General features: G+C 42.3%; 1 protein-coding gene across 1 annotated transcript; it reads left to right on the plus strand.

Annotated features, from left to right (window-relative positions):
• Nucleotides 1-4,418: 4,418 nt before the first annotated feature.
• LOC112573150 (apolipophorins-like) lies at nucleotides 4,419-24,012 on the plus strand. The gene is made up of 20 exons (XM_025253244.1): nucleotides 4,419-4,809; nucleotides 12,040-12,081; nucleotides 14,947-15,107; nucleotides 15,328-15,572; nucleotides 15,789-15,941; nucleotides 16,152-16,350; nucleotides 16,589-16,722; nucleotides 17,177-17,298; nucleotides 17,713-17,878; nucleotides 18,301-18,480; nucleotides 18,934-19,083; nucleotides 19,851-19,994; nucleotides 20,141-20,367; nucleotides 20,568-20,763; nucleotides 21,038-21,269; nucleotides 21,487-21,619; nucleotides 22,499-22,681; nucleotides 22,881-23,142; nucleotides 23,395-23,542; nucleotides 23,819-24,012. The coding sequence occupies exons 4-20, from the start codon at nucleotides 15,537-15,539 to the stop codon at nucleotides 23,875-23,877; spliced, it is 2,724 nt and encodes a 907-aa protein (XP_025109029.1). The 5' UTR covers nucleotides 4,419-4,809; nucleotides 12,040-12,081; nucleotides 14,947-15,107; nucleotides 15,328-15,536; the 3' UTR covers nucleotides 23,878-24,012.
• Nucleotides 24,013-24,480: the final 468 nt, after the last annotated feature.

The following is a 24,480-nucleotide window of genomic DNA, read 5'->3' on the forward strand; positions in this document are numbered from 1 at the left end:
AGGTTTTATGTGAAGTACACGTATTATGTCCCTTGGAATGCTTCAGCAAGGCGTTCGCAGCCCCAAGGGCAGTTAAAATCTAATATATGTTTTTAAGTGTCAAAAGATCTTCAATTTTACGGTTGTTAAATCTTTTACAAGATTCCACATACACACTACGTGAAAGGAGACGAAGGAGGTGGGTGTAATTTACTTATTATAATAAGTGCACTTTCCTAGGCGAGTTCAATTCGTATAATGTTTTTCTCTCACTCATTTATATTATAAACTTTTATAGCATAACAAAACGATTCCTTTTGATTGCTTACGCAGATTTTCAATATCTTGCTACTTTTATCATCACACAAGAGTTTAAATTTTATGTTGATGTAGAATTCATGTATATGAAGATAATGTCAACATGAGGCATCCAGCCTGCAGAAAGCAACAAACTGTGTGTCTAGAGTTGTTGGGGGATGGTTGCCAGGATGATGACTCCATAAGGCACATTTGAGGGTGAATACTCCTCAGCTTTCTCGTATGTTTGTGTAGATCTGCACTTTGAGCCCGTAGAAGAAGAAAGAGTGACAGTAAGAGTGCATGCTATCGTCTGAAACTACATTGCATGAAAACTATATTGCATCTGCTTTGGTGTACAGGAGTCATCTTCACTCTTTCCTGCTTTTGTCTCTGACTTTCTTTCTTCAATCACACACTCATAAACGCGCGCGCACACATGATACAAGTGTTTTTAGAATCGTCTCATCATGTCTTCTTGAATTTGAAAGGATTGCTTTTTGTCGCCATCGAATGGACCAATGAAAGAAAAAAAAAACCCGTTAAAAAGGGAGCAATGTGTGCAAGGCACGTGCACCAGCACCTTATCAACGTGATCTCTCTCTCTGTTATCCCTCTCTCCTCCCTCTGTTTCATTATCCTCTCTCCATCTCTCTCCCTCTCACACTCCAGCATTCTCTCACGTTCCCCACTGCTTTTATCAACACTATCTTCTCTCTCGGTTCTTTCCCTAATCCCAGCAGTCCTTCCTCTCCTTACACTACCCACCACTCTCACCCATCTTCTCGTACGACTGCCACAGTGTCAGACAGCTGTGTCTGTCTTCTGTACAGGCTGACAGACCAGCTGTACACAGCTGCCTGGGGTTAGCTATTAGACGAGCTGTGTTGTCACCACCCACGTGCTCCGTCGGGTCTAGTCAACATTAGCAGGTGACATTACTGAGTCAGTTGTCAGAAGTAAGTCACAAGGTGTACATAAACAATTAAACATTCACGATGACCTCTTTCATCCTCCTCCTGCCCCCTCTCCCCCCGTCTCCAACACACAATCTATTTAAACTGTTGTCATTGTTCAGGATACATGTACACAGATGACATCCTGCAGGAAAGTCTGAACTGTAACAAGGGCACTACTGTTGGGAGAATGACTAAGTAATGACTGCAATGTCTGGCCATTCCTAACATTTCCTAACAATACTACTTTATTATAGAGTATATTTCTATTGTATGTATGCATGCCTTAAGCTAATTATGTGACATTATATATATATACCAATATAGAAATAATTTACGCTTTCCTCGGATATGTACAAACATTTAAATAAAGACATATATTACGCACAAACTTTTATAAAACTTTCCATATGCTGTATACAAACACTCAAGACAAACAAATGGTAGTTACAAACATTCATATGAAGACACACTCACAACTGGGGTTTACAAACACAAACAGCAGCTACAGCAGTGTGTTAGCGCCTTTAAATCAAGGGAGATAACGTCTCTCACGAGGTAATTAAATTCCCCTTCCCCTTCCCCTTCTCCTCCCCCTTTTTCTGCCCTGCACGCATCGTCTCTACCGCCGCACGCACAGTGTCTGTAATGTCTTGTAGAGTGGAGGGTCCTGACCATTGGTGTCCCCCATCGCATGCCTCTGTGTTTTTCATGTGTTTGAGAGTGCAGGTTACTGACCAGGGTTTAATTCAAGGTAATCTTTGGCAAATTTTGAGTGAATAAACTCTGTGATCACCTCTCCCTTCTCGAAAAACGAGACTATAAGCACAAGCATGTGAAGAAAGAGGAGAAAGTCACGAAAAGATGCGGATACACTTAGGTCAATTAGGATACAAGATACAACTAATAGAAGAGAGGAAATCATGCGTTAATTTCACCTGTTTGAGGACATACATGTCACCAGTGTGTTTATCTGACTCTGAAATAAGGTGATGTTTACAGACTTGTATCTCATAAACAAAGCAGAGTTATTCCCTCAGAATTGTAGAAAAAGTACCTTGTTCTGAACTCAGGGCAAGGAATATTTAGGGAACAAATTGCTCTGTAGTAGACCTTTAAGTGCAAGCTTTCTCTAAAGTCTCCATCTCCTTCTCTCGTCCACGGAGTGAATTTCACACTTGAGAAGAGGACAGAAAACGAGATGAAGAAATGAAATACTGACCCACTTTCGACAGTCTTCTTGCAGCCTTGTTCCATTTTACTCGAATTTTCTTGGCCCTGTTTCAACTCGCTCAGTGGAAGTGGCTTTGAAATGGTCCACACTCTTCAGCGGATAATGTTTTACATTTCAATTTGTCTTCCTGGCAAAAGAGTTCAGATAAAGCGAAACAACTTCTCGGGTTCACTCGAGGGCCGCGTTTCATCTGCATTTTGCCTTACAGAATTGTGTTCACAGCCTCGACACGACAGAAGATTCAGACATTGATTGATTGTTAAATTTTTGGAGATTTTAAATAGGATTTCTTTTTGCACTTGCTTGTTTTTCTTGTCCACCACCAATTTTGGCAATGACCACAAACGCACATGAGTTTGTTAAAGAATGGCAAATCAGAAACATTTACAGAGGTCGATTAAAGTAAAACCTTTTATCTACAGCTAGTACAAAGACCTGACAAATCGTCAGTGTCTACCGAAAAGGTCAAAGTTGTCTCTCACTGACATCAGTACCTCGCCATGATTAAAAAATGATGTTATGCGCACTGAACAACACGAAGTGGAAATGTGAAAGGTCAAGCCGCGTGCAATTTTGTTTATTTATCCAAACGTTTGACTTAAAGTTCAGTGCAAAGATATTATTTATGAAAATATCCTTTCAGAGGTCAACTCGTGACATCACGTTTGTTTACAGATATGCATAAATAACATAATTATATTTCCAGCTCGCGCTTCCCCATTGGCTGTAACCTTAACGACGTAAATCATCCAAAACAATGTTGATGTTTGTGTTGATGGTCTCTCTCTGTGCATATTGGTTCTTGCAAAATTCCGGCTCAGTTTTAAGACAAGCGTTTGGGCTTATAGTTTAAAAAAAAGAAGTACATGTATCCACAAGTTGATAAATGCGGGGAACATTCAACATCACAAACTATTTTTTTCCAGAAAGCCAGGGTGTTCATGAAGCTTGTGTAGGAGGAATACTCTCAGTTTGCCAGGCGCTGCTCTCAGCTGGGAATCAGCTGATAGGCACAGGATGCCCCGAGATGTAAGCAGTACGAGCAGCTGTTTCCTTGGCTCCTCAGCCACCCGCTCCCTCTCCCCTCCCCCTCTCCTTCTCGCACACACACACAGCTTTTGGATGCATGCCTATGTGAGAGCATCGCTATATAAATACATTTATATTTTTTCACTAACAAGTGGTTTATATCAGTTCTCGACCGAGTTCGCCCAGATTATTGGCACTAACACTGGCGATTCCTTTTTCCTCCCCACCACTTTTTTTAAAAAACATTTTTCTGACTGTATCAGTTAAGAGATGTCTAGAACTAACCTACTTTCTTCCTCTTTGTTTTGCTGCGACGCCAGAGTTCAGGTCATGAACTATTGATTCCCCCCACCCCATCTACCCTCCTCATGGAAGGAAGAGTGCATCAGTAGTTCAAGGCCACCTGTGCACGTGTCTCCTACATGCTGGACCAAGAAATGGTCTTCTGCCAAAACTACACCTCGTCACCCATGGCTGAAAACACTTAAACTTGTGTCAGGGCAAGGTTTACAAACGTTCGCAAAACATCGTTTGAACATATGCGCGTACACACCCACTCCACTCTCTCTTTCTCAAGAGAGTTAGTTTTGGGACATTTTAAATATAAAGATACTAGCTGGTGGTCTGATTCTATGATGATATCTGTTATCAAGCGAAGACTTTCAGCTGAACGATAAAGTGAGCGAGCGTTTGGCCTGCCGTACTCTGCCCGAGATTGCGAATGTTCGTCCGTGTTGATATACTTGCCTTCGCGTGCTGCGAACCCTATCGCGAGCTGCCCAGTCAAGCTGCCAGCAGCTTCCTCGTCGACCTACATCTCCCTCACGCTGACCTTATCCCATCATCCATCAGCCTCAGGTTTTTAAACTTTTTTTAAAAAAAAAAAACAACCCAACCTTCCTCGCCACCATCATCAATCATCACCCTCGCCACCTTCTAGAGTTTTGCATCGTCCTAGATAGTAGCGCCATCTATCGTCAGGCCTGAAAGTTGTGACGTAGTAGACCATAACAATCCCCTCCTTCCCTCCTGGCTCCCAGTCCCCTCCATCCCTCCTGGCTCCCTCCCTCCCTCGTCCCAGTGCGTGTAGTGGGTCTGAAGAAGCCAGCGCGCGACTTTCCAGAGCTCAGTCAAGTGGCGGAGGAAGGAGGCTGATCACCGCTTGGACTTCGTCCCCTGCCTATAAAATAGTGAGTTCAACGCATAGGTCACAGGATTTATCGCAGGCTTACCCTCGGGTGACATCTCAGTGTACCCGGGTCATGGAGGCCAGTGTAATATTCCTTCTCTTGGTCCTGCCAGGTGTCTTTGCAGGTCAGTTCCAGTTTTTTTAATTTTTTTTTTCTCCATCTTTATCTATTTGAAGTGAGTGCGCAGACGAAAACTTGATTAACAGATTCGTGGGAGTGTGTCTGGCTGAAGACCTGCTTGCTGTGAAGCCATGTTTTAGTTTAAAAATACTTCCATTAGCAAGAAAACAAACAAACAAACAACAAACAAACAAGAAGCAAAAATAAGTTTGAGGTGTAGATTGCACACGTTTGTTTACTTTAAGAATTCGACATTCAACACCTTTATCAGTCATTTTAGCACTCTCCTATCGCATAGTATAGGCACCATCCTCTGAAAAAAATAAAAATCTAAAAATAAAGTTTGTACAAAAGTGCGTTTACCAGAATATTTATGGGAAATTTATTTAGTGTTTGTTTACACTCTCTTTCGCTACTCAAAAAGCTCGTCAAATGTCAGACCGTCATTTCTATAAATTTATTGATACTTGCTTCTCCTTCATAACCTGTTTTCGTTAATTCAAACCTTAACAACAATTACCCGATATGCATATCATTGACTCTATAATCACCTTTTCCAATTTTTGTTTCTTGGGCCCCTAAAGAGTTTGTGTTTTTACTAATTCGTAACTTTGTAATTAATAAATAAGTGAAATAAGTCAGCATCAAGATGTCACTGTCACGGAATCGTGCGTTGACTTCTTCCTGCGCTTTATTCATTTCCTTCAGCTTTCCACCTATTATATCCTGTAATACACTCTGATTATGTTTAAATCTTCCCTGGGTAGACACCTCAAGATAAGGTTCGACACAAAAGTTTTCCTGTCTTTGACCATTCTCGTTATCACGATTTATCAATTGATTTGACATGTTCGTTGTCATTGCAACTGTGATAATGATTTTCAAAAAGCGCTTTATCCCATGAAAACAGACATGAATGTTGACCCTTGCCCAGTCCTTCAACCCGGTTTTCATTCCTTTCATGACCTTTGCAGCCCCGTATCTGGTAAAGTCTTTGAAGTGATTAACATTGTCCTGGCCTGCTATAGGGATTATGTCTTTATGTATATAGATAATCACTCCCTGGTATAGCCAGTGTGTTGTGGTCAGGCTGCGTCATCTGCTTGTCTCATCTTACAGTCATCGGGGTCACGTCCTTTTGGGCATCCGCGAACCTTACTGATTATCACACGAAAGATTTTGTTTCTCCTTCTTTCTCCTTCGACAATGAGTGTTTGTGTGAGTGACGGAGAGAGACAGATGGTAAACAGAGCAGCGTGTCGGTCACTGACTAGTTCACCCATGGACGTGTATAGGTGGATTACTAAGGATTACCAAGACCAACGCTTAGCCTCTTGCGAAGTTCTCCGCTGTTAGTCTCGGCGAGCCTAAACAATGAATGTGACTAAACCGGAAGCTTTGTCGTCTCATGCCTCGTTTTAGTAGTTAACTGGAGAAAAATCGTCTGCCAGCAGTCCAGTAATGCAAGTTTGTGAGTTCGCCATTCTCACCGCCATCCTGTGACGTCACGGTAGGGCCATGTTTCACTTCCGTCGCACTCTGTGGAATAAGATGACAGATGTAGATAGAGGCACAGCTCACACGGTGCGTAGCTGCCGCTAATTTTAGGAAGAAGGAGAAATGACAATTCTCTCTTTCCCTCACACATGCACGAGGAGAGAGGAACTGCCCTGCACTTCGTGCTTAATTATCTCCTCTTGTTTTCTCCATCATAAAACTTTTTACTCGGGGCCAAGGAGAGGTTGGCTGCAGCGGGAAGCTTTCTGAGCAGCCTGACATTGCAGCCGCAAACGTTTCTACGTCGGAGCTGATGGCGGATGCTACTTCGTGAACTACAAGTCAAAGCCGCCCACTGACCTGACACATTCTAGATGGCAACTCGTTTCCCCATGGTCCTCGCCACCTTCTCGTGGGCAAATAAGTTAAAAGCATAATGACAATTCTGTATTAGATGAGTACACAGCCCTAGTGGCAAGCTGAAGCGACAACAACAACAACAGGGAGGTTAGAACGGACACTCACCATTGCCATGGCCACCTGCTTACAGTTTGGAAGTGTGTCTAAGACAAAATGTCTGAGTAGTAAGACATGAGGCATGCCTCTTTCAACTCACACACAATTGGTTTTTAAATGAATTGTCGCTGTACAGCTCTTTCATTTTTCCTTACTTTCTGTGTGTGTGAGAGTGCATGTGCTCTGTGTGTAGATATGCCTGTAGATGGGGTGTGTAGAGAAAGAGAGGGAGACAACGATGCAAAAGAGTGAATGATTTTCTAACGAGGCACTGTCAGAGACTCGGTGGCATGGCGGGAGAAGCTTGATATTCCAGTGTTGCGTAGAAACCCATGCTTAGTTCAGAAAGACTTGTAGGCTGGCAGGGCGTGAAGTGTGCACTGTAAAGTGTCAGGAGGGTCCCCCCCCCCTCCATCAACACATCCACACCCCAGAGACTTCTCGTCTAACGATGTGCTCGCAACAACTCCATTCATGACGCGGTGCTAACGCACTTGCAGCAACATGGCAACACATCGTAACTGCGGCGCTTCGATTGGTGTAGCTTGCTTCTAGGGAATTATGGGAATCTAAATGAGAGAGAGAGGAGCTATAAAGATATGACGAGAAAACAAGCTACAGCGATCAAAGCACGCAGTTACGAGTGGGTTGCCATGTTGTTGTTGTTGTTGTTGTTGTTGTTGTTTTCATTTTTGTTCTTTCTTTTATTTTTTTGTTTATTCTTTTTTTCTTTTTTTGTTTACTTTTTCTTTCTTGTTTATTATTTATTCGTCCTCTCTTTATTTCTTTGTTTATTCGTTCTTTATTTTTCATTTCTTTTTCTTTTGTAAATTCGTTTATTATACTCCTTTACCTCGGAACTTGTGATCGGGTGTAGACTTAACGAAATAAAGCTCACAAAACCAAATAGAAAAATGTGAAGTAAAGACATAGTACGGCCCTGTTTTTAGTTACAGAGGCAGCAGCCAAGAGATAAGCGTCTTGTTTATATTTCTTTTTTCTTTTTTTCTTGGCCCATATCTGCGTCACAGCCGACAAGCGCAAACAATTTTATTATTCTTACATCAAAAAAGCGAGTAAGCAGACTGCGGAATCTGCGAACCGTTCTCTGGCTCACATCACGTGCTAACCGGGTGTACAGTGGCAAGCATCGTAGCTTTGCCTTTCAGTTTTTCTTGTCCCTTTTTTTTTATTATTATTTTGTTTGGAATGTAGGACCAGAACTTCTCAATGAAAATGCGTTCCTTTGGCATCGCCTGATGTCTAGCGCAGAAGTAATTCACATTTGATGAAGCTTTGAGATGAGAACAAGAAGACCATGCTGTAAATTGTACAGTTTTGAATGTAAGCTATAAATCAAAAGCATTTAATGTTGGTTTGTAGGAGAAGTTAAAAGTGACGAAGGAAAGAGGGATATTATGATTAGTATTTCTTATTTCTTTTCCTTGCTTACCATTCTTGACGACAGGTGAAATTATTTATCAGAAGAAGTGTTGTGGGCACATACTTATGTTATTTATTCCCTAGCCATTTTCTTTTAAGTCTTTGGGTGATAACTTGTATGAGTTGAATACAGGGCGTTTCTCGGTAATACAATGCCCATACAACTTACCTCCCTTTGCTTTGCCCCCTATGTCAGGTATCCTCTCCCGACCTTTGGGTCAGCTGAGAAAACATTTCTGCGCCACACATCACACCAAGCCACCCCCCTGCCACTCTAGGTTCGGATGCCAGAGCTCGTAATACTCTGTTGTCTGTCTCTCCTTACCCACACCCTCCTGTATGCGTCCACCCCTGGAGGCTGGAACTGACCATCAAAGTAATTCGCGCTCGGCTGCCATAGTTAGATTCAACGGACAATTCTTATTGTAATAATACATCATATTCTCCTAATATATATATACATCAGGGTATCCACCAAATGGTTACAGTCATGATGTGATACAATGAAATATAAACGTGCCGTTGTCAAAAGGAGATCACTGCTGTTGCCATACAGTTTGTAAACCTGTCGTTATATTAACTTCTTTGTGAAACTGTTTCCATCAGTTATTAGGGCACAGCGATGGCAGCTTTTCTGAGACGCTGCTTGCAATGTGTGAGCGGTGCACTGACCTGTAATTACTGGGGCAGCCCTAGCATGACGTCAGCAGTGAGCTCTGCCAGTGTTTGTGAGGCTGTTGGGAGGGTGGAGAAGGGGTGGGGGATTTCCCATCTACTCCAGAGGGAGAAAGAAGGTTTTGTTCGTAGTTCATAGGGTTTTTTCTTAGGCAGACGAGTAAATCAGAATACATCTCATCGTCTGCCTCAGAGGCATGATGCAGAAGTCTTATCTTCTTCTGACATCAGATGGAGTGCTGCAACTCTAGTCCAAGAAAAGCATTTTAAGAAGTGGGATATGATAACTGAAGACAGACGCTGCACAATGAGTCAGCAGAACTTAAACTATGTAGGAATCATTATCACTTAACCTCTTGTTTGAAAACGTTTCTCTTATAACCTCAAATATCCTCTACCTAGTATTCTTGCAGCTCAGAATGCCGAAAACATCTGGACTCCATAGAAAGTATATGAGACAATAGACCACATTAAGTGAGTCACGTATTTTCAGCACTCTTTACTGCAAGAGTGGATGATTAACATATAAAATCATTTTGAAAAATCCTGACTTTATTAGCACAGCATAAAAATAACAAAACTAAAACAGTAAAGAAAGAAAGAGATCAACAACAAACCAAAAGTAAAGAAATATATCAATAAACAAGAGTAAAATATACAGACGATGAATTTCTTTTTACTAAATATGTTAAAAAAATCAAAAATTAAGAGATTATTCGTCTAATGAGATGCCAGCCTGACAGAAGGGACTTGCCACTGATTCCCACAGTTGAGCGGATGTGCAGATTGGTTGCGTGGCTGAGTAAAGGGTAGTGCAAGCTTGGATGTTATTATTTTTGTCTGCAGCTAGATATTTAATTTGACAGCGCAGTTCCCATTGTTACCTTCTGACCTTTTGTAACAGCTGCTACAGGCTTTCAAGGGAGAAGGGTAAAATATGTTTTTGTGCTTGACTGTTTGTACTGAATGAGAGGATCTCGTAATAGTAATGTAATCCTGTTGACTGCAGAGAACTTTATTTGTAAAGTTTATTATGGCTGACATTGTGTGTGTATGTGTGTGTGTGTGAGAGAGAGAGAGAAATACTGTGTATGTGTGAGAGTGGTGTATACATATTCGTGTGAGAATAAAAAGAGTAATCCATAACCAATCGCGAGGGTTACGTTCTAGAGACTCCCGCAATAGGTGAAAATCCGCGAATAATATAAGATGATAACGATAACAACAACAACAACAACAACAACAACAACAACAACCACTAGCACCACCACTGTGAGAATAGCATTGCTAACATCAACTTTATAGTCAAGTGATATAGGATTATAGCCGTTAAAATCGCCACCGAGTAAATACCAACGAATTTCCCATGCAGTCTATAATGCACTATGTTGTTGTTTTCTTCGTATTGTCTCTCTCTTGCTGTGATATAGTCTTAGTTGCTGACTCGGCGTAAAACAACAGTCGCTCCTCTCCTATTGTCTCTTGTACGTGCTGTGTCCTTGGTTTTACGTTTTTTGTGCGTCATTTGGACGACGTCATTATCGAGAAATAAATACGTCATAAGGAGAGGCATTTAAACATGTCTGCGTGAAGCTGAAAAAGTAAATACATGAATATTTTGGTTGGAAAATCTGTGAACAACGAAAGAAGACCATTCTGGTTGTACGTGTTGTGTTGTCGACGTCATCATTCAGCTTCTTGAGAAGGACCTTTCTCCGGACTTGCTGTCTAACGTCCACTGTCTTTGCTACCTCTGACCTGCCGAAGGTAAAAAAAAATCTCTGTTGCTCATCTTAACTACAAATGAAGATCAAGTCTCCACTTTCCTTCATCTTCATCTGCGGAGGCTCGTCAAAGTGCTGTGTGTCTGTAATTCGTATGTAAGTGTGGGGTAAGTGGTAGGATCTAATACTCTGTTCAAACATTATTAGATTTAACAGCAACACATTTCTGATTAGCGTAGTTACTGAGTCTGTAGGACGTGCTCTTCCTTGTGTTATCGTTCTTGATGATTTGTTTGGTTCTATTTCGTGGATGGTCGGAGTCGGTTTGATGTTGCTGAAGTTGCTGTAGTCCGGCAAGGTGCTTTGCTTACGTGTGCTTTTATTTCCTTTGGCCAGTGTACCAGAACAGCTATTGCTTCATCTTTCTGGTTCATATCCGTCCTTTATTCCCGTCATCCAATGCTCACTTTATCATCTTTGTTATCGTTGTCGAGATACGGGCACCGGTGGGAGACACAGAAGTAGCTGTCACTTCAGATCTTAGAGTGGTAGTGGTAGGAGGTAATGATGTCATTCTATTGATTATTAAAGGGCTATTTACCCCAAAAAGCGGAAAAAGACAACGATGATAATACAATGTTACGTTTAATAATAATAACAACAACAATAATAATAGACGCGTGATTTTTATAGCGCATCATTACGCTCATTAAGGAGCATGCTCTCAGCGCTTGAGACAAGAACGAGACATAGATAAACAACATCACTGCTTGGTAATAACGGACAAAACACAGAAGACTCAAAGAGAAGTCGGGTAACAAATAGTAAATGTTGAGAGTTTCTTGAATCTGCAGAGAAAGACAAGAAGGGGGAATAGTAAACAGACGAGAAAGCGAAAGAAAGGGTTAGAAGATGAATCACCATTATGTATTTATGTGGTCCGCTTATAGGAGGGATGTTCATAAAAGATGTGTGCTTTTAGTGTACGTTTAAAGAACTGTATGGTGGGTAGGTGGGGGACATGGAAAGAAAAAAGTTTTTCTGTTTTCATGCACGGTAATTAAATGTCATGCGACCATATGTTGTTCTGAGGACAGGGATAATTAGATTCTTAATTCTTCCTCTGGAAATGGTCAGTTAAGCATAGTATTGTTATCCTCATTAACCTCATTATAAACCTCATTATAAACCTCATTAAATAACTTCCTTTTTCTTTGATTAGTAAGCAGTCGAGAGAGAGAGAAAGAGAGAGAAAGAGAGAGCGGCCGTCATGTGTAAACATGTATTGGCATTGGTGTAATGGCACTGAGTGCATGAAGAGTGTGCATGAATTGTACTAAAAACTGTTCAGCAGATTATATCATTTATTTGTATTTCAGGGTCCGTTGATTTGCCGTCCAGCTGTGCTTCGAGATGTCCAGGTACGATCAGTATAAAAGAAAGAAAGAAAGAGAGAGGCCAAGAGATACAAAAGAAATATTGACAGTTATAGGGATTTCAAAAGAAAGAAAGAGAAAGTCAAAGAGAGAATGTGAAGAATTGACCTCTAGAAGCAGAAGAAGATATTTCTAGTCTTTATTTATCAAAGTTGACGTCACTCATATCAATACATGTACATGACTGCAAACCATAAATAGCACATCAATGTCATTGATGACTCAACCTCTCCGTCATTCAATCTAGATAAACCAATGTTACTTCAGTAGCTCCTAAATTCTCACTGACGGTCAGTGAAGTGCAGAAACGTTCACATTCACACAAATACACTTCCTTGGATAATCCCCCTTGAAAAACTCTGGGGTTGACGAGGTCAGCATGCCAGGCTGACGACGAAACAGTGTCCGTAACCCAGAGCAATGAGTGTCATCTAGACTGACACACCTGGCTGGCGACAATACACTTCAATTCGTCCTTCCTTCCCCTAGGTAATACTAGACAAGGAATTATTCCTTCTCCCCCGTTCCTAACAGTGAGGATAATAACAATGTTTTTCCACTGCTTTATAACCACGGTTCCAGGGTTACCAACCCTCGAAGTCTTGGCGTTGCCTTGTAACTACGGAGACAAGACATTTGCACTTGATTTCCCCGGGACAGCGAGTTACCATCGTTTCATAAGTACGCCCCAGGACGAGAGATTAACCTCCCTCTGGTTCTTCCATTTGGCGATAGCGTTATCCACCCTTGATAGAGGGTGTCACTCAGAAGTTGTAGGGCGTCAGCACTCGGTGGACAGGGTAGGGGCTGTGGGTAAGAAGTCACGCGAGACAAAAGTGCGAGACAACGTGATCGCAGCATCAGAGAAACGTGACTGTTGAACGTGGTCGCACGTTGAGGAGGCCTCAAAGACGACGTACCAGTTCAATAAATAAATACATAAACAACAAACAAACAAATGTGTCATCAAACCCACGGCTTAGTGCTTTTGAATGCAAATACTTAAACAAAGAAAGTGGAAGGGCTTTATCTTCTGGAAAAAAAATAAACGAATTTCTTTTTCGTCATTTCCTTTTCTAAGCAAGCAGCCATCAGGAAAACACTCCTGGAATAATCAGCAGCTCGGTTAGCAGCTCAGCGATTATCGTCTGATCGCCATTTAAAATGAATGTCGGTTTTTTTCTAGGGTGAAACAGGTGCGTGCACGCACACACATATATTTCCACACACTCCACCCACACACACACATACTTACATACACATATGCACAGAAAAAAACAATAGTACACAAGTATCTTTCTCATCCTTAAAATAAAAACAAAGAAAAAAATTAATCAGGCTGTAAAACAAAATAAAAGAAAACAAACAACCGGTCATACTGAGAAATAAGGGTCAGAGTACAAACATCACAGCTGCATACTTTTGAACCTTGCACTCTTGCCCTTCCACGTAAGCTCTGCACTTTCGAGACAATTGACAGCTTGTCTCGTGGTCTTAGCGAAACGGAAGCAGGACACATCCACATCCGGTCGAGAGATTCAGCGGAAGTAGCAGTAGCTAACTATGCACTCAAGTACAGCTACACAATGTCTGGAAAAAATAATAGTGTTAAGAGCGTGTGATGGTTTTGTGTCAATCTGCTCCAGGGAATTTCCAAATGTCTTTCTAATGTGCTGGTAAAATGCCAGTGAAGTAGTAAACACGCTGTTGTTGTCTGGCTCTAACACAGGTGTTGTCAGGTGCGATGCACTGGCTCCACGGTACTGGAATGAAATGGGAAAGATAAAACAGCGGGGGGAAGGGAGACATAACATGACATTTTTAATGCTAGTGATTCATGGTTATTTTGACATGGGGGAGATACAAACAATTTGTACAAAACAAAACATCTTGTTCAACAGCCATTTAATGGCAGACAATGCCTTAACATGGTCATCAGGCATATTCTGTTACCAAAGGGACATGAAATATATACATATCTAACTTAGTCCTCTTTGTACCTAAGGTGGTACAGAAGTCATCCACTGGAGATCTCCATTTTTTTCTTTCAGCAGCAACTTTAGCTATGCTGCTCCAGGACAGTTTCTGGTCTTTTAGTTTTTTTCTCTCTACTGACCTTCGCCATGTTTCTTTTGTGGTTATAGTGATAATTGATATAGTGGTTGTCATGTTTTGTGCAGGTGGCTCTTGTAAGAATTTCTTCGTTAGTAATTGAAAAGTTTCCTCAAACATTTAGCTGGAAAGGTCTCTAGTTTTTGCCTGATTTTTTTCTGAATTTCGTATTCTTCCTTAGAGCTTAGACCTTCCAAATTTCTTTTTAGCATGGCAAATTCTTGAGTTAGTTTGGTAAGTCTGTTCTTCACATTGTTTTCTGTATCTCCATCTGTTGTTACTAGACTGCCTTCTCTACCTCTTTGTTATCTATTTTGGTGGGTTCTTTTGACTTGGCATTCACTAATTGTGAAATCAAGAATAGATATGAGGCCCTTTCAGGACTGACTGAAGAATCAGTGGAAGAACACTGGTCAACATCGTTCGGAAGACGACCTGTACAGATGTTGTCACTATAGAATTTCAAGGCCGAGATGTCAGCTCTGAAGGCTCTTATCTCGATGCAAGTCAAGTTCCGAGAAGCTTTTGTATGCTTTGCTGGACCAGACTTATCCACTTGCAGATAGAAGGATAAATGGAAAGTGGCCGGACAGCAAAATAGAGAGGCTGTTAATAAGGCCAGAACTATCAACTGTCACGCACTATCCTGTCAATATTATTCAATGACTGACATTATCATTCTGTAAATGCACACTTTGTGACTTATATTACCATTCTGGGAATATTACTCTTTATCAGAAGCCAGCAAGTTCTCGTACCAGACCGGAAGGACGTACGAGTACCGCTACGCCGCGGAGACCCGCACGACGATGGCGGGTGCCACCGACAACGCCGCCACCATCCACATCGACGCCAATGTCCTCATCGAGGTGTTGGACAACTGCGAGATGGCCTTGCGGGTAAGGAGCTCCAGATTTATCTTGCATGCGCCAGGAATACATGGCTACATTACAACAATACATTGTTGGTTGGCTGTCAGTGAGTCACAACAACACTATTTTCAAACTTTCGTGTGCTCACACAAGCGAGACGTAGCACGTTATGCTAATTTGTATGTGTGTGCATCTGCGAGGGTATATTCTGTATGAACACCGTGATGTTGTTCTACTTGCTCCTCAGCTGACTGATGTCAAAGTTACGAGGTCTCACGAAGACGACCCCAACCGGATGGTGGAAGCAGCCTCGTCGCCTGCTCGCCGTTCACTAGAGAAACGGCCGCTTAGATTCGCATTCTACGATGGGCAGTGGGTGAGGTTTGCCCTGATGAGCAGGATGACGTGTGGGCCCTCAACATCAAGAGAGGTGTGCTGACGGCATTCCAGAACTCCATGCAGGTGCTGGATCGAGACGAACAAATCGAGGAGGTGAGCATGAGGGACAATGTGGGGGATTTACAGACTCAAGCCTTTGCTTGACACTCGGTCGGTCTCTGAATACTCATCAGGTTATGGATGACATCAATTTCCCGTGTGTAAAGCTTCAGTATTGAGAGAGACGGGTAATAAAAGACATCCTCATTGATACAATGAACGTTGACGTTTCGCTCCGTCCACCGCCTCTCAAGAATGTTTTTTCCTCAGGTTGACGTCACAGGGCGATGTCTCACGATGTACAAAGTGACCGAGAAGGGCTACGAGTCCTTGACCGTCACCAAGGTGAAGGACATCCTTAGTTGTCAAGACCGACAATCTGCAAGAACCTCCATGCTGAGCACGCCATTCACCTCGCCAAATGTGAGCATTCGGGATCTTTACATGGAATCTTGTTATCACACTGACGTAGATTACAAACAAGTATAGTCACTAGAGAGAAAATTCGGAGGATAACTGAGGGTAATAGGTCAGCGACAATTTTTTCGGGGTAAAACATTTCGCCGTATTAATCAAACACTTTGCTTGAGAGAGTCAGTGACAAGAAAATGCGTATGTTGTGGCGTGTCGCAGGCCATCCAGTCGCTGCCGCTAATGAAGACGACCTATGAGTGTCGTCACTCCATCTCCAAAGAAGGTCGACTGGTCAGCAGCAACTGCCAGGAGGTTCACGTCTTCAGACCTTTTTCAAAAGGCGCCAGCGGCGCTGTGACGGAGGCCAGCCAGAAGCTGACGTACCAGCGAGACACAAGTGGCGTCACTACTCGCAAAGGTAGACTTGTGCCCGTTACAGTGACGTTTTGCACATCCGTGTTCTTTATTTCTTTTATATTTAAATATACGCAAGCATGAACATAAAATTGCGTATTTACTTTCCTCTGAAGAAAGTAGCCTCACAGGACTTTTGGACAAAATGTTGACTTTGGACAAAGACATAGCTAATTCAGTGTCTTCATTCTGACCTTCTTGACTCACCATGATACAGTCAGTGTGCCGTGACGTTGTTTCAGGTCCGGTGAGCAAGAAGACAACTCTGCTGTTTGAGCACAAACACGGACAAACCGTCCCCGAGTCCAGTACTGAGGGCATCAAGTCCAAGCTGGAGGAGATCTGTTCGGCCACAGCAGACGACATTAGACCGGAGGTCAAGCATCACCACGTTCTCTGACCTTTATTATTTCTTCTCTTGATGCTATGACATTAAATACTCATCACGCCTTTCATTTAATTTTTATTTTATTTATTTTGAAATGTACTCGTGTTTTGTGTCTTCTAAAATTATCTCCTTGATTATTTCTACATTGTTTGTCTTAACTGTTTATCATATCAAACAGCAATTCTGTATTTGAAGGGATATGAGGCTTAACTGTACAGGGGTTCGTTTTTAATAGGGTGTCGACATTCTTACTTCATTAACACATTACCAAGATGTTGACCTGTGTACAATAACTTTAAAGTGGCTGATATGTTTATTCTTACCTCCGAAGCACAGAACCAAGTCACCGACCTGTCTGTCGAATTATTCCTGTCCCTGGTCAGTTCACTCGTACCTTCTTAACACAGCATCGTCACTGACCCTGTCTGTCCGATGTTTACAGGTTCCTGGTCTGTACGGAGAGCTCGTGTATATGATGCGAGACCTCAGCTATTCGGACCTCAAGGATGTGGACAGACTGCTTCAACGAAAGAAAGTCTGCGGAGGCAGTTCTGAGAGAGCCAGGTACAGTTCCTGGCACAGAAGGACATGGTTGTAACTTCACAATAGGTTTATGCCAAAGAATGTGTTAATGAACAATGAAGAGGAAGACCTGGAAATGTAATTAAAGAAAATGCTATTTGTACTTCACAGTAATTACAGTGTCTTATTAAAACTTCTCACACTGCGTACCTCCCTCACATGAACAAGTTCACAGCTACATGTGTATTGCTACTGATCTCAAACTTGATCTGCCTGATACAAAGGTGAACTTCATGACTGACCGCATGTCCAGAAAAAAAATTCACGAACTATACTTACTTTTGAAAGAACAAGAAATGGCTGCAATTCAAGAAATTCAATTCAATGCAATTCAAGTCAATGACAAAAACAAATTTTTTAAATGTAAAATATCGGCGGTGCATTCGTATTTTACAGAAAGTTCTTCTTAAACGCGCTGCCAGCGACGGGCACAGCAGCTTCGGTCAGCTTCATGGCCGACATCTTGCGGACAGAAGAGATCAAGGATGCGCAGGAGAAACTGTGGTTGACGTCACTGGCTTTCCTCCCTAACCCGTCTTTAGAGGTCGTGACTGCTGCTCAGGTAAAGGACTGGGTGGATGTTAGCTCAAAGACAGCTGCAGGATCACCCTTTGTGCACTCAGAAGGAGGAAATCTTACATGATTAAAAAAAGACTTTACAGAAAAAAGTGAAGGTGTTTTGAGATCAACGACCAAGTTTATTTTCGACGTTGCAAAACGGTTCACATGTATGATGCTTCTGGTTATCGTTGATCGTAAAACCTCAGCATATCAATGCTTTCTTTTATATGAACACTCCCAATATGTCATAATATTACAAAAATAAATATGACAATGAGGTAAGAAAAAATATGAGCCTGAGCTTGAAGTTGCAGTGACATTATTTTTGGTTAATTAAATAACAGTTGCAACATTTCTTTTAAATCTTGGGATTTTTTTTTTTTTATTTCTTGACGTGACTTGGTGTTTGTCTCTCACGTGAAGGCTCTCATCTCGGACACCAAAGTCAAGACCAAAGCGCTTCTTCCCGTCTCGGCGTTGGTCAACAATTATTGTGAACACAATCCCGGCTGTCAAGATGAACCTTCTGTGGTCCAGCTGCTGGCATCGCTGACTGGGACATTAGGTTTGGAGTGTCGAGTGAGCGACGACAACTTCAAAGAGGTAATTTATGCCACTGTTATTAATTGATTGATTAATTGATTGATTGATATTCTTGTGTAGTGTTGATTGTGTGGGGCGCAGGGAAGGCTGTGTGAATTTTGTGCTCACTAGAGATGCAATAGCTTACTGATTTGTTTCATTCGCTTGATCTTTCAGAGTTATAAGATTAATCATGCACATTACAGAATTTTTTATTGCACACAAAATCGTAAAATTATTTCGCCAAATTGTTGTCTTGCTTTCTATTGTATCCACGTGATTCTTCTGCTTGTGGGTGTATGCCTCTCATTTATGTATATTTGCTTATTTTCGGGTATGTTGGGGTGTATTCATTTCTCTTATTATGCATGTGACAATGGTTACGCGAATACTCGTAATTTGGCTTCAGTTCGTTATTTAACATCGTTCCTTTCTCCTTTCCTTCCTCAACATCGCCACCTGACGTCATCACAGGTTCTGCTGACGCTGCGAGCCCTCGGCAACATCGGGAGAGCAGAGACGGTGGCCCTGCATCTCCAACGTTGCTTCACCGAGAGCAGTCTGCCCATGGACGTACGAGTAGCGGCAGTGGATGCTTACAGAAGGTTGCCCTGCACTGCTGATGTGAGATTCTCTAGACACCATCCTTCTCGCGAATAGTAAATAAAAAGCTCTAAGGTAGTGGTCTTTAGAAAAGGGGATTTGGGAGAATAGGAGAAACGGTCTAGAAGTAGTCAACTGCTACGTATACTTGGGTTTTGACTTTTATGACAACCAAGTTCCTTTCAAGGGGGCTAAACAGTTTGTGGACAAAGGGAAAAAATGACATCTTTAATCTGTACACCATCAGATATGATATATGTGGAACTTGGCCGGTATCCACTCCTGTTATATGTGAACTAACAAATTCTGGCTCCGATTGACAAAAATGTCCATGGATTTTATATTTATAAGCAGGAAGAACAAACAACTAGTATAGTTTATACACAAATGTTTTCAGATGAGAAGGGAGATAAGCGAATTTCTTTTATGTGAAGTATGATTGATGCCCCCTGTCCATGTGTGTTGATGCTGCTCTGCATATGAAATGGGTTTCAAATCACGAAATCATCACTAGGGAGTGGTCACTGCGTGTGCATCAGAGTTAAATATGTAGGTGGCAATGGGATGAGAGGGGATAAATGTGTGTGTGTGTGTGTGTTAGTTGTTTGTATTCATTACAGTCTGTGTATCATCTTATGAGGTTGTACCTAATGACCGTTTCTCCTATTGATACCACTCGTAATGCTCCTCCCTTAACTGTTCCACGGTCAGTGACAGCCAGTCACTCCCCAGTGTTCCTGTGTTGTGTACGTGTCAGTAACATGTCACTCCCCTGTTCCTGTCGCTAGAGGAACAACGTGCTGCAGACGTTCCTCCGTGTGAATGAAGATGCGGAGCTTCGTATAGCCGCCTACCTGGCCGCCATGCAGTGTCCCACAGAAGGTGTCGTGCAGCAGGTGCGAGACGCTCTTCTGTCTGAGGAGGTGAACCAGGTCAGTAGAAATGTTTCCTCTGTGTGTGTGTGTGAATCAGACAGCCTTTGCCAAATCTAGGAGATGTAACAAACGTAGACATGCTAAAAAGACTTAAGGCTGCTACATTGTCTAGAGCCATGGCAAAACAATCTTTGTACTTTCAGGTGGGTTCGTTTGTGTGGACACACCTCACCAACCTGTTGGAAACCAGCAGCCCCGCGAAGCAGGCCATCCGAGACCTTTTGGAGAACGAGATTTTGCAGCGAGAGTTCAGCATGGACAGGCGGAAATACTCTCGTAACTACGAAGTCTCGTTCTTTAATGAGAAGTTCAACCTCGGAGGCGTTTACGAGAGCAACATCATCTGGTCGCCCAGTTCATTTGTTCCCCGGTGAGAAAGTGCACCAGTGCCAGTCTAACTAACTCACAAACACACATGCATCTCCCTTCCTTCAACAGACGGGATGAAAACACAAACAAAATAGAGAGTGGGCATGGAGTTTAGCATGAAGGTACCAAAAGATTCCCAACTCTGACGCGGTGCATTTATTTATTTTTGATAACATTTTATGCCTTTTATTATTATTTAAGGTCAGCCATGATGAACTTGACTGTTGATCTCTTCGGACAATCCGTGAACCTTCTGGAGGTGGGAGGGCGTGTGCAGGGTCTGCAGTACCTGCTGGATTCCCTCCTGGGCTACAGAGGCAGGGATTGGAGACCTGAAGGGGGGTATGGCGTTTCCAAGGAAGTCAATGAGGAGAAAATGGCCACTGTGAAATCTACGGTAATATAATAATGTCATGACTTCTGCCATTGCACAGTGTATGACATCTAACATAGTACAGTGGTATGATGTCAACAACTCAATGGTAGACACTTTGTACTGCAGTGCTATGAAAGGGAGTAATGACGTGGGTTGAGTATGAGGATGAAGACATTTGAGTCAGTGTGTGTGTGTGGATGGTAGAGGGATTCTCATACACATAAACACGCACACACAGACAGATGACGTCTTCCAAGCTATTTTCGATCATTGACCTCTCCTCCCTCACCTGCAGTATGGAGGGGGCGTGAAAGAGGACTTGCGCGCGCAGCTGTACCTGCGGGTCTTCGGCAACGAGGTGGCGTACACCATGTTGGACAGGAGCAGCAGCAGCAATCTTGAACGGATGCGAGGCCCGGGGGGCAACCAATACTTCGAGGAGATCCTGCAGCGCCTGGCCAAGAACGAACAGTTCTCCTTCTCACACAGCGCCATGTTCCTGGACTCCACCCTGGTCATTCCCACAAGTGAGTGGATGTAATCACGTGACGATAGACTTGCTGTAAAGCTTATACTTTCCATGATCAAGATATCGTTACATTACATTCAGAATAATTTTTTTTCATTCCTCTGATTGTTTTATCCCATTATGATGGTATGTGAAGATCAAGTACTGAAAAACAGAAAAATACAAGTTGAAGAGAGAGTGTTGTGATGAAGATGCGTGTCTGTGTGTCTGGCCAGCTGTGGGACTGCCCCTCAACCTCACCTTGAATGGGTCTGCATCGGTGGAGCTGAAAGCGTCTGGCAAGATGGACTTTACTAAGATTAAAGACAGGCAAAGAGCATTCGAAATCTCCGCTAGTCTACAACCCAGGTAACGACTTCATGAAGTTTTATCTCTACCATAAAACACTTGTGTCATCTTTTCATCACACATTTTCTTCAGTCATTCTTTGAGGGGTTAGGAGGAACTGGCATTGGACACAACAGCAGTTGACCCATTCAATTTCCTCATAATAAATAAATGTACTGAGAGCTTGAATAAAAGTAAATAAAAGAGTAAATATGTATGTATAAAAGGAAGCCTTAATAATGATATTAATGATGGCGAAGATGTTAATAATCTTGTTCACAGCATTTACATGACCAGCAACATTACTTATCAAAGCTATCACAAATAATCTTTATAAATTGAAAAAAAACTTTCTCAGTTCATGTTTTTGTGCAGCAGAAGAGACGATTAAATTTACTTGCATTCGGGTGTTTAAAATACATTTAGGAATTAATATTTTTCTTTCTTTATTCTTCGTAGTGTGATATACTAGAATGTAACGAAATTCGTCTCCGATATCCCAGATTTTACGCTAAGTATAATGTCATTTTAATCTTGGTATATTGCAAAATCGTTCTGTCTGGACTGGAAAATTATTATTTCAGGTTCTAAATATGAAATATGTTACTCAGCACTCGAAAGATAATACAGTAATATAGTTTTCACAAGAAAAAGAGGCTTTGTACATTATGTAATTCCAATATAAATCTTTCTCATACAATTCAGAGAATCATTTTTTCTATTCGCGTCAGATAAACATCTGTAACCTTGTATTAGGAAATCGTGAATGTAAATTTACCCAGAATTGAGATAACTTTCAAAGCTTTTTCTCCATGAAGTGATATCGGACAATATTGGTTGGATTTTTTCCTGACGTTTTCTGTCCTCTGTGACTAAGGTCTTGGGTTTCTTTCCTGACAGCGGGGCAGTAGAGGTTGTGGCAGCGATGAGCGTCGATGCCTTCCTGACGAAGGTTGGCCTTAGAATGACGTCCCGTCTTCACACCAGCACGGCGTTCCAGGGCCGCATGGACCTCGCCCGCGGACAGGTTTTCAGTCTGAACTTTGACTTCCCGAAGGACCAGCTAGAGATCCTCGACTTTCAGTAAGAGAGGCTACAGAAATTTGAAGATGAATTTCTCATTGATATCCTTGGGTTACGAAGACGTTCAACAAACTCTTATGATTAACTTAATCAAAGTGTGACTTCTGTTTAAAATTTGATCTTATTTCATTTCTTAAAGATGCTGTTCTCTTTTACATTCTGTTTCACGAGCAACTGAATGAGTGATCCTTTTGTTCAGGTCCAAGTTTTTCATGATACATGACTCAAGCGTGAAGGAAGAGTCGCTTCTGGCAGAGAACCCAAAGACTGCGAGCTCCTGCACTGGTGAGAGTTTCTCGGAGCTGACGGGCATTGAAATGTGTGCAGCGGTCTCCATCCCCGACTGGGGACAGGTGCTAGATGCCCCATACTGCCCCTTCACGGGGGCCATCTCTGCGTCTATCACGCTGAAGAAGAACGACCTACCCTCAGGGCACAGGCTGTTGGCAAAACAAGTACAGGTGAGATGACGCACTGTGCTGCATATTATAGTCGGTTATACCTGTGTGTCTTTAATACTGTTCGAGTTGGAATCTCGTTACCGACGCACGTCAGCTTTTCATGGACTCGACAACAACACCAAAACCAAAGGTCCTTTCGACAAAAATGAGATTGCATTGTGATGAGCAATAATTTTGTTGTTATTTTTAATGTTATTTTTATTCATGCACCTCGATTGTTATGTCGCTTTTACGTACAATAATTACTTACAGACAAACTCATCTTCCATTGCCCAAGTATTGCTGGAGACACCGAACGCGAAAATGGACCGTGCTACGTCACTGAGCTACAGCCTCAACTTCAAGGAGAAGACGTTAGAGGCTGGACTTTTGTCACCATGGAAAAAAGCAAATCTGAAATGTAGGAAACAGTTGATTTCATAGTAAATAGTATTTGACATCGTTAATTGTCTTTGCTTTCGCTGTCAATTCACTAATTTAAAGTTTAAAACGCGATCTAGCATACTAGCTGTCTTATCATCACTACCATTCCAATTCATCATCATCATCATCTCATCATCATCATCATCATCATCATCATCATCATCATTCTTCTTCTTCTTCTTCTTCTTCTCACACATTTTCCTTTACTGGATAAACGCACATGAGTCATTCAGAAACTGTCAAAATTCCCTAGTGGCTGGAGGAAACCAAGGAGATGATGAAGGCGTCAGGGGAGGTCACTCTCACGGCTGACCAGAAGTATGGCGTGGTGCTGCATCTCATCAAGGAGCTGCGCGAGAAGAAGAACGAGGCGAGTGCCAAGCTGTCGCCCACCTTGACTGTGACGTCACCGGAGGGCACGGTGGTCTTCTTCACGGGAAACGTGGACTACAAGCAGAACAAGCACCTCAAGGCGGGCCTGGAGCTGGAGATCAAAGACGTTCTCAGAAAACCCATCGCTACAGACTGTAAGCAAATGGTTTTGTTAACAATGAGCTAAGTACGATAATGAGTAACTAAAACTAGACCAGTGGTTTTTAACCGGGTTCGAATCGAACCCTAGGGGTTCGGTGAGTCGGTCTCAGGGGTTTGGCCCACCAGGAGGTCAAGACACACCCGCAATTCGTAATCATAACTTTTTGCTTATTCTGTTACCCTCGTAAATAAAGATTCATCATTTTGTCGCTGAATCCTGTTTCAGTCTCCATCAGCATGCGCGATCGCAAAGGGAAGATGCGCTACAAAGTCGACTACAAGCTTGTGTCACAGTTCATCACGGTGAAGAGCTCCAGCCACATCTCCACCGACATCGGTCCGGCCAGGAAGAAGGGGGCCCTGGTCACTGCACGCACCCAC

This window comes from Pomacea canaliculata, linkage group LG10 (assembly GCF_003073045.1).
Source record: "Pomacea canaliculata isolate SZHN2017 linkage group LG10, ASM307304v1, whole genome shotgun sequence".
Classification (NCBI taxonomy): Eukaryota; Metazoa; Mollusca; class Gastropoda; order Architaenioglossa; family Ampullariidae; genus Pomacea; species Pomacea canaliculata.

Coding starts and splice junctions, on each gene's coding strand:
- LOC112573150 (XM_025253244.1), top strand. CDS start 15,537: ATGCAGGTGCTGGATCGAGACGAACAAATCGAGGAG. Junction 15,573..15,788: donor GAGACGAACAAATCGAGGAG/GTGAGCATGAGG, acceptor TTTTTTCCTCAG/GTTGACGTCACAGGGCGATG. Junction 20,368..20,567: donor CCCAGTTCATTTGTTCCCCG/GTGAGAAAGTGC, acceptor TTATTATTTAAG/GTCAGCCATGATGAACTTGA.